Source organism: Colobus angolensis, unplaced genomic scaffold (genome assembly GCF_000951035.1).
Source record: "Colobus angolensis palliatus isolate OR3802 unplaced genomic scaffold, Cang.pa_1.0 Scaffold56, whole genome shotgun sequence".
NCBI classification, from domain to species: Eukaryota; Metazoa; Chordata; class Mammalia; order Primates; family Cercopithecidae; genus Colobus; species Colobus angolensis.
The window spans coordinates 795,735-806,548 of NW_012119154.1; the positions used below are offsets into that span (position 1 = coordinate 795,735).

General features: G+C 36.5%; 1 protein-coding gene across 2 annotated transcripts in view; it reads left to right on the forward strand.

Moving 5' to 3' along the window:
• The window catches only part of CMC1 (C-x(9)-C motif containing 1), an 83,035-nt gene extending 72,490 nt beyond the window's left edge, over positions 1-10,545 (forward strand). For both annotated transcript variants that reach the window (XM_011961523.1, XM_011961522.1), the window contains 2 exons: positions 7,171-7,261; positions 10,287-10,545. In XM_011961523.1, coding sequence (XP_011816913.1) covers positions 7,171-7,261; positions 10,287-10,407 — 212 coding nt within the window. In that variant the 3' untranslated portion in view covers positions 10,408-10,545. The remainder of the gene's footprint in view (positions 1-7,170; positions 7,262-10,286) is intronic.
• Positions 10,546-10,814: the final 269 nt, after the last annotated feature.

Below are 10,814 nucleotides of genomic sequence, written 5' to 3' on the forward strand. Positions count from 1 at the left end.
AGTGTGTGTTATGTACAACAGCTATTCCTTTTTGGTGAGTGTGTGTTATGTACAACAGCTATTCCTTTTTGGTGAGTGTGTGTTATGTACAACAGTGCTTTTGTTTGTTTTTCTGGTGTTTTTTAAGTCATCAACCTGGGCCATCATGCACCCAGCAAGAAAATTAGGGGTTATCCTTGACTCCTCCTTCTATTACACTCATAAATAACTATATTCCAAGTCCTGTTAGTTCCCTCTGGTTTCATTTTTATTCACTCACTTCTGTCCTTTCCTACTTGTCTGCCACAGGTTTAAATGTTTTTAGCCCCTTGGACTGTGGTACTAACTTTCTATCCAGTTTTCTTATTTCCAGTTCTGTTTCCCCTGCCTACTCTAAAGTTCTGTGCAGAAGAAAACATGATCTTGTCATTCCACTGCGTAAACCCTTTTGAGGATTTTGATAGTCCTTAGAACACAGCCTAAACATTTGAATATTGCCTACTGGTCATACTTGGTGCATACCTTTTCTCCTCCACCTGACATCCACCACCCCCCCACACACACACATACAAGCTAATAGCAAATGTACCAACCATTCTGAATTATTCTCTGTAATATGTCCTGCCTGTTCACCTCCAGATCTTCTGTGCCCTTGCCTTTGTCCAGAATACTGTTCCCTCTCTTCCTTTGCTAACACAGCATGGTGTACATCATAGCTTAAGAGTACTTCATATTGGAATTCCCTCCTGAGTATGTTTGAGGTTCCCATTCTGTACTCCATAGCACCCTCCCTGCCCAGAGCAGGTGTCAACTCAACTGTTAGCATTTGAAGATTACTTGTCTTCTTCAGGGACTGTTGTTAGCTCCCACAGAGTAGGAACCTTCTCTTTCTTACTCTACATGGTAACCCCAGAAGCTAGCACAGTGTTTAAATGCACAGTAGGTACTTTGAAAATGTTTGTTGAATGAATGAATGATATTTTATGAGCCCCTGGATAAATGAGAAAATACTTAAATATTGTAATTTATTGAATCAGCTAATACTTGTGAATCATTAATTAACTCATTGGACAGTGCCTATTATAAACACAATAAATATTAGCTATTATTGTTGCTATCATGAAGATAGGAATGTAGGTAATTTTTTCTTTTTCGTTCCACTTTGGTAATTAAAGAAAAACTAACGCAGTATTTACAAATGAATCTTTTCTTAAAAATTAAGGTAATGATTTGGTGATTTCCCATCTACAGTGTATAGATTTGCCTTTGAAAATGGAAATGTTTTTAAAGGTGTAGTGCAGGAAGAAGCCACTCTTTCAATATATGTCCTGTAAAATAGCAATCCCCAGCCTTTTTGGCACCAGGGGCCAGTTTTGTGGAAGACACTTTTCCAGTGGTTTTGGGATGAAACTGTTCCACCTCAGATCATCAGCCATTAGTTAAGAGTCTCATAAGGAACGTGCAGCCTAGATCCCTTGCATGCACAGTTCTTCACAGGAGGGTTTGTGCTCCTGTGAGAATCTAATGCCGCTGCTGATCTGACAGGAGGTGGAGCTCAGGCAGTAATGCTCGCTAGCCAGACGCTCACCTCCTGCTGTCCTGCCCAGTTCCTAACAGGCCATGGACTGGTACCAGTCTGCAGTGCGGAATTTGGGGGACCCATGTTGTAAAAGGTGTTTATCATTTCTGGACATTATATTTTTCCATGTGAACTGATAGTTTTATGGATCTTTAGAAAATTGTGGTACTCTTTCTTTTTTTTTTTTTTTTTTGTAGGGGTGGGTGGCTAGAATGTTTGCTGGAAAAGATTTGTGCACTTTTTTCAGCTTACTTGAATTTATCCTAATTTACTTCTCATCCAATCTGGAATTAATTTATATTTGGCTTTGTCTGTGGGTTGGATTCGATTCTTTCCAAAAGCCAAAGTACTTAGATCATTGATGCAGAGGTCACAGAGAGACCTACAATTGTGTTATTAAATTTTATAGACTAATGTATATGAAGTCAGAAGCTCATGAAATACCGTTCATCCTGTTGATTATACAGGATAATGTGCTGTGTGTCCCTCTGGCCTTGATTTCCTTCAGCTGAGCAGTCATGAGAAAGAAGAGGACAAAAATACTGTCTCCATTGTCTCTGCTTTGGTTCAGACTTTCATCACTGCATTGAAAACTGAGGGTGACCTCCTGTTGTCTTCAGGCACTTTTTACTTCACAGCTTCCAGAAGGGATGATGATTACTGAGAGTGGTGCAGCTCTTAGGCATCGTCTAGAGGGACCTGACATTAGACTGTTCACTACAGAAGTAATCACATAAAAGATAACTTTTCTTGAGAAAATTTAGTTGTAGATTTTAATTTACATCACAGATTTAAAACTGCAGATACCTTTGTCTGAAGGGAAATCTTACTAAAAGTCAGCACTTAGACCCTCTTTCAAATTTTACATTTTTAGTCCTATGTTTTTAAAACCTCTTACAATTCACTAACTGTTCAAAAGATCTTTCCTACATTAAGTTTAAAGTACCTCTCTGCTTTTATTCTTATCTAGTTTTATGTAAGGAAAGTTTTGTGATTCAGATTCCTATTTATAGAGTTGATATGATGTATTATGAATTTAGGGTGATTTTTAAGTCTGCCCTACTATGTTCTTTAATAAACAGGATGTCCTCATTTTTTTTCCACCTATTAAGATGATGGTGCAGTTATGGAAATATTGGCTATAGCTTATATGTTAAAATTCTAAATTATATTGGTATCCAAATGTGCCTTTGCTTTTTGTAATGCTGGGAGAAAATAGGCATTTTTTTGAAGACTTTACTGGCTAAGGAAATTAAAGTACTGAAAAGTTAGGAATAAGTGCTGTGTCTAAAGATAGTTGTGAAAAAATTCATTTTAAAATCAAATTAATGGAGATATGAACAGAGTGGTTCTAATCAGAGAAATGAAATAATGGGGATTATTTCTTTTAATTTGGTGTGTTTTAAAATTGTCATCTCAGTGAATGCTTTAGTTCTAACTGGATAACTGCATTTGCAAAGTAATGATGTTGCTTGAAACTGACTATGTGCAGAGAAAGTGTAAAAGATGAACTATCTGCTATTTCTAGTTCAATGCACAGTTGCCATATTGATCCTTTGCTCGATTAAGAAACCATATTATTGGGAATTATTTAAATTTTGAAGTATATCTGGAAGTTCCATAAATTAAATAAGTTAAAAAATTAATTACTTCTGTTAATGTTTTATATGGAAGCTCCCAAGTTTTTTTTTTCATATCATAGTTAAACTGGAAATTATATAGGCTACTGGTACTTAATTACAATGTGAATAATTATTTTATCCATTATGTTAAAGTTAGGAGAAGACTTTATCTCTTTGTGGTTTTTTTCCTAGATAATCTTGAGCCAAATTTAATTATATCTAAAGAATTTTTTTTTTAATTATTTTTTTGAGGCAGAGTCTCACTCTGTTGCCCAGACTGGAGTGCAGTGGTGTGATCTCAGCTCACTGCAGCCTTCCATTCCTGGGTTCAAGTGATTCTCCTGCCTTGGCCTCTCAAGTAGCTGGGATTACAGGCGCTGCCACCATGCCCAGCTGATTTTTACATTTTTAGTAGAGATGGGGTTTCACCATGCTGGCCAGTCTGAACTCAAGCTCCTGGCCTCAAGTGATCTATCCACCTTAGCCCCCAAAGTGCTGGGATTACAGGCGTGAGCCACCGTGCCTGGCTTCAGAGAATATTTTTACCAATAGTATATGATATTACATGGTTTCTTTAAGATAAATGAAGAGTTTACAAAAGAAAGACACAGAATTTTATGTTCTTGATATCTTAATGAAAAAATTGAGTGCTCATTACTTTAAACCTTTGAATAACTTTTAACAATCTCTCCACATTCCTACTGTTTATTGATACTCTTTTGTATTATCTTAAGATAGACTGAATTGAATGAAATTTGATTTTTATAGTTTTTGATAGTAATTAAAATTATTGATAGAATCAGATATACAAGCTCTTTAACATTTAACATAAATTGAAAGATGGAAGTGATTTAAATTGGATTTGTTTCAGAATTCGATTTTAGAAATCAGTTGACAGTATTAGCAGCATCACTATTATATGAATATATGCTAATGTAGGATGAAAGAAAGGTCCTCATTAAAATCTTGTTGCTAAACAAGTGACAGAAACCTTACAGACAGCTTTAGGCTTCAGGTCAGTCACATTTACTCCTGAAGAGATATGGACAAGTGTGAAAGTATATAGACTATGCCTTTATTGTGATCAGAACACATAAATGCTATTTTGTACCAGTTCCCTACCAGGGACATTTTTATTAATAGTAGACAAAACAAATCTTAATGCAATGCCTAAGCATCCTATTCTCAAGTAAGGTAAAATATTGGGTTTGTTAAATTCAGAAAGTAAACATTTGCTAACAGCCATTGTGTCTGTGTTTTCCAGAAAAGGACTAAAGTTTGGTCAACTAGTGTGTTTTCATGAGGCAAAATTCATTATCTAATTACCTTTCTTCCAGACATTATTTGAGTGAACTGGTCTGGTATAGGTATAGTAAGGTGACAGTAAAGGTAAGGTGGTGCAGGGGAATCCAGCCCATGGTTCATTACCACTATTGAACATGGCAGTTCTCTTAAAGAAGCCTTTAGCTAGATTTAGCTAATTCTGGATTAACTTTATATACATATTGTTTGAGGATTGCCCATGTCTTTGGGGATTGTAGTCTTTGCTTATATAAAGGTAGATCTTAACATCATGCTGTAAATAGAAAAATTAACATGTAAGAATAGATAGGCATTTCAGAGTGAAAGATAATTGACTTTTAGATAGCCATGTGGCTACCCTTCAGCGTCTGCACTGAAGGTGAGCTGGCTGTAAGTCCGCTTTGCCTTTTGAGTGTTAGGGAGTCCTTAGTCTAAGGGCACAAAGGAATTTCCCTTGGTTTGATTTGACCTGTGTGCCCAGCTCCTCTGCATCAAGAGGAACAAGAACATTGGTAGTTGGAATAAAGAAGATACGTGATTACATTTAGAGTCTAACAGGCTGGGTTGGGAATGAGAGAGCAAATGTTGGGACTGCTGAGACTAGGGAAGCAGAAGACAAAGGGAACTAATCCTGTGTGTCCTTGAAGGGGAATACTATGTATCAACTCATTTCATGTGATCACGCACATTATTTGAATTAAAGTCATTTCTTGCATCCCTTGTTCCTTATTCCTATTCCACCAATTTTCTTGGAAGTATCACTGTGATGTTGTGAGTGGATACAGGTATCTATGCTGTAGGACTCTTGTCCCAGCAAAGCCCCCATAATGAATTTTTTTTTTTTTTTTATTGAGACAAAGTCTCACTCTGGTCCCCCAGGCTGAAGTGCAATGGCACGATCTTGGCTCACCGCAACCTCCGCCTCCTAGGTTCAAGCGATTCTCCTGCCTTAGCCTTCTGAGTAGCTGGGATTACAGGCACTTGCCACCACGCCCGGCTAATTTGTGTATTTTTAGTAGAGACAGGTTTCACCATGTTGGCCAGGCTGGTCTTGAAGTCCTGACCTCAGGTGATCCGCCCGCCTCCGCCTCCCAAAGTGCTGGGATTACAGGCTTGAGCCACCATGCCTGGCCCATAATGAATTTTTTATGCATTTAATCTCATTTTTGGTTGCTTGTGGTTTAAAAATATTTTTGTTACATAAGTATGTATTTTCATGGACATTCCTAAAATTATCTGTTTAAGACAATTATAAATAATGTATAATCTCAAGTACCTGGAAGGATAGCACATAGCTTAAGAGAGGAATCTTGATTATTTTGTATTTTAAAAGTTACAAAACATATTGAGAAAACACAATCCACAATTTATTTTTATTTTTTTGCCTACAGCTTCTTTGTAAGGACGATGTTTAAGATCTCACTTGGAAATAGTTGCTTACTTACAGTAGATTAGGGGTGGCAGAGTCTAGAACTAGAGCAGCCAGTGGTCAGAAGGAGGGACCAGAGTAGTTCACGAGAGTAGCTGCAAGAGATGAGGAGCAAAGCATATTGTCCTGTGTAAGGGATAAGACAGGACTGAGTCTGACCCAAAGCAAACACAAGACAGAGTAGTACGTGGCCCAGCTGTGGGTAGCATAGGTACCAGACTTTTCTGGGTGTGTGGTCCTGAAAAGGCAGAATACTCAAGGTGCCAATACAATTTAAAGGGCAAACTAGCAGAGTGGAAATTTGACAGAAAGCCATTTGAAATATCTAGGGCACCTAGAACTTCCTTGGGAATGGAATGGGAGTCCTGTTATTAGAAGTTAAGAAACCGTGGCAGGGTTGTGTAAAAGCAAAGGGATGCCTTGATGCCATCAGGTGGGAATCCACCGGCTTTTGTTGCCAGGTACTAAGAAGACATACAGAGACTAGACAACAGATACCAATGTCTGCAAACAATTCCCCTTCAAAGGAGGAGGCAACTCTTCGTATTTCTCCTGGAATATACAGTCATGCACTGCATGACGATGTTTAGATCAACGATAGACTACATATATGATGGTGGTTCCATAAGATGATAATGCTGTATTTTTACTGTACCTTTTCTATGTTTGGAAATGTTTAGATACACAAGTACTTACCTTTCTATTATAATTGCCTGCAGTATTCAGTACAGTAACATATGGTACAGGTTTGTGGCCTAGGCTATAGCAAATAGCCTAGATGTCTACTCAGCTGTACCATCTAGGTTTGTGTAAGTACACTCTGGTCTTTGGACCACGATGAAATTTTCGAATGATACATTTCTCAGAACGTATCCTCATTGTTAAGCAGCCCATGATTGTACTGTTTCTCTACTAGAAATCCTATCTCTACACCCTGTCTCTTTGAAGTCTCCTTGCCCTTCATCTCAGAAGTCCTCTCTCCCTCCTATCAAATCACATTTATTTCTACAAAGTAAATATCACCCATCTTATTCTGCCTTTTACTGGTGTACATGTCTTTTGTTGAGCTTGATACCATGTGCCAAGCACAATCTACATAATAGATGTTCAAGGCTGCAGTGAGCTATAATCATGCCACTGCTCTCCAGCCTGGGTGACAGGCTTTCTTCTAAAAAGAAAAAAAATTGTGTGTGTGTGTATGTGTGTGTGTTTATATAGATGTAATTACAAGTAATTTTTTCCTTCCAAATTTATTTCAGATTTTACCAAATGTTGCAAGAACTCTGGAGTTCTTATGGTAGTAAAATGCCGGAAAGAAAACTCTGCATTGAAAGAATGTCTAACTGCTTAGTAAGTAGTTATCTCACTATTTGTGCTTCTGTGTGTATTTTTAGTAGATAAGAGTATGTTACATAACTCATTACATGTAATATATTCTGTACCTCTCCATACCAAATTTATCATATTGTTGGCTGAGTCTAAAGTTCCAGTATCGTCTTAAAAATGCAACATATTTATGAGTCTTTTCAAATTTTGTCAGCATTGTATCTAATTAAAAAGATGAAGTCAGCAGACAAAAATATATGATTTTTCACTATTTAACAAATCTTTTTTCATGAACAGTCTGATCTGTAAAATATAGTACAGACTGATATTTGTTTATTCTATTGTGAAGATAACTGAATTAAAATATCTCTGAGACCTTCTCCAGCCTTGTGATTTGTTGGATTAATATAATTTAATTCCTAGAAAGCTGAGATAAATCATATGGATGATATAAAGGTGAATTTAGATTTTTGAAGTTAACCAAATTAACTTTTAAAATAATTTTATAATATCATGTTCACTAATGTTTTGTTGTAGTTCCTTAAATCTAAGTAAAAATGTGTGAAGTTCTTTGAATTCACATGCTGATTTATTCACCCAAGTTCTATCGTCCACATTATTGAAAGATAATATTGTAGAATACTTTAGCAAGTATTGTTAATTGAATGTTGAGAGATCTTAGTTTTCGTAAGCCTTTATTTCCTTTAATTTCTCTAGCCTGTGTAGTGTATATGTCAGTATGATATATGTCTTAGGGGATTAAATAAAAAAGTAATGAATACCTGAACCCTACATTTTTTTAAAAATAAAATATGTACGCATAAACTTATAGATCTTTTTTTAGAATGGTGGAGTTGGAAAAGACTTTAGAGATAATGTAAACTCATCTCTTCATTTGCTATATTTGTAGATGATGAAACATAATCAGTGTTAATTTTTTTTCTTAAGTTAATATCAACAGCAGCCCTTATTTATGGTCCAGGTATTGTACTCAGTGCTTTACCATAGAGGAGTGAAACTTCATTCTGTGACTTAATGTTCTCTCAGTTCTATTCTCGAGTGCTTCCAAGAAATATTTACTAAATAAACGAATCCCTTAAACTTTTGTATGACTGAATTGTTAAATTCTGTCTTATATATTGATTAAATAATTTTTATCTCTCAGATTCAGTCATCATAATTGTTATTGCCAGTTTGACATATTATCCTTCACTCCAGTTGGGGCAGCTCTAGAGCAGAGTAGACAGGAGTCTAGACTGCAGAGGGCAACCTGGGTTCAGCTTCTGCATCAGTGAGAGCTTAACTAGCCGTGTGACCTTAGGCGGGCTCTTCATTGTAAGAATGAATAATTACACCTTATGGAGTGATTGTGAGGTACTGTATATAAACACATTTACCATGATAGGTATTCAGTCAATATTAGCTCTTTTTTGATTAGTATTTGTTACTATTTATCTGAATATTAATCATTTGAATATCCTTCTCTCTCTCACCCCCTAGAAATACAAGAAGAAAATAAAAGATTCTAGAGGGGAGGAGAGGGGCTAGGAAGGATGGCTGTTTCTGCTTGCTTGAAGAGATAAGCAGTGGATGTAACATTAACTGAAAGTAAATGGAAAATCATTAGGGAAAATTTTACTTGACTTTGAGTCCCCAGATACACTAAGAAATAGTATTTGTTCATCTTTAAATAAGAGGGTGTTCTTCTTTGTTAACTACTATTAACATTTCCATGAAATGAATGTAACTGCTTATCCTCTCTCATTTGGAAACATTGTTTTTGCTTACCTCGTACCTTCATTTGTAATCTGATTTCTATCCTTACATTACTGAACCTGTTCTTTTTAAAGGCTCTAATGGGCTGATGGTAGACAAATCCAACAAATTGTTCTTTCTCTTTTATTTGACCTCTCTCTGGCAATCCCTTCTTGAAAGTCTCCTCTGCCTTCCCTGATAATATATTTTCCCATTTTCCCAACACCTCTCTGTACTTCTCAATGTTTTTAATCTACTCCTTAAAGTTGGTGATTCCCCAAGTTCTCTTCTCATTCTTAAATCTGAGGAAGTTTAGTTTGCACCCATGAATTCAATTACTTACTATGGAAAGTAACATTTGTTTCTTTGTTCAAGTCCAGAAATGAACTTGGCTCCTTTGCTCACCCTACGTGTCTTTGTGAATTATACAGTAGTCTAGTATCTACAGTCTTGTCTCCTAACTCGAACTGGTTATTTCCTGTTGATTACTGAAATTTCCCGCACATCACCTCTTCCTTTTCATTCCTACAGCTCTTCTTTTGGCCTGTGCCTTCATCATTTTTTGCCTGGATTATTTTAACCATTTATTGGCTATCTTGCCTCTAACGTTGCTTGCCCCCTTTTGCCCTATCTGCCACATGTTGTCAGATTCATCCAAGACACAAAACTGATCTTACAGGTGAGGTGCTCTATTAATTGTGCCCCATTTTCTTCAGGATAGATTTTCTTAGTATAGCATAAAGGGCACATCATGATTTGACTTTTGCCCATTCCATCTTCATTTCAGGCCTTTTCTCCTATGTGCATAATCTGCTATAGTGGTACCTATCTACTTGCAGTTTTTCATGCATTAGTTTTTCCTCATCCACGTGCCTTCCCACACTTGCCTTCTATATGGATTTCTGTTGGTCTTTCAAAATACAACTCAAGCATTTCCCCTTGATATCTCTGCCTTCCCCATTTCTTCCTTGTTTCCATGGTGCACTGGGGCATACCTCTGTCACAGTATTTTGTACACTTAAATTTTAATCCGGTCTTTACTTGTCCTTTACACCGTGGGTTCCCAGGACAGGAGCTGTGCTTCTCACTGCTCTATCCTGTGACAGTGCTATATAAAAATGAATGATTTGGTCTTCAGTTTGGTAGCATAAAGTTAACAGTGAATTTGTAACCATTACTAAAAGTGTGCTTCTAAAGATTGAGCCTGATGAACCAGATGTCTGAATATTAGTAATTAAGCTTACATTTAACACATGCAAAATTACTTTAAAATATTTTCATTTCCTTCTCATAGCTATGATGATCCAGCCTTTTATGAAGAATGCAAAATGGAATACCTGAAGGAAAGGGAAGAATTCAGAAAAACTGGAATTCCTACAAAGAAAAGGCTACAGAAGGTTCCAACAAGCATGTAGGCAGATACTCAAATGACATTCGGGAACTCTTAATATTCATGGAAGTTGTTTTATAGTATAAATCACCTTAAATAATGAACTCAAGCATGCATGTTTGCTTTAATTATGGAAATACTGAAATAAAGATTTTACTTCAAAGTTCTGGTTTCTTCAATGGGAAAGTAGTAGTTACTGAAGTGGGATATGGTTTTCCTGGTCATTCTGGACCTTTTGAAAGTTTTCCCACAACTATAGTTCTATAACAGTGATACTGATTTTTTACAGTCCAATATGGTCCTTATATTACTTTTCTTCCAATGTATAGGCTAATGGCTAATCATGGGAGCCAAAACTAAAGAAAAGCAGAAATGGACACCCTTCAAAGGTGTTAATAATAACTAGGCAGTATAGCAGGATGGCTATGAACC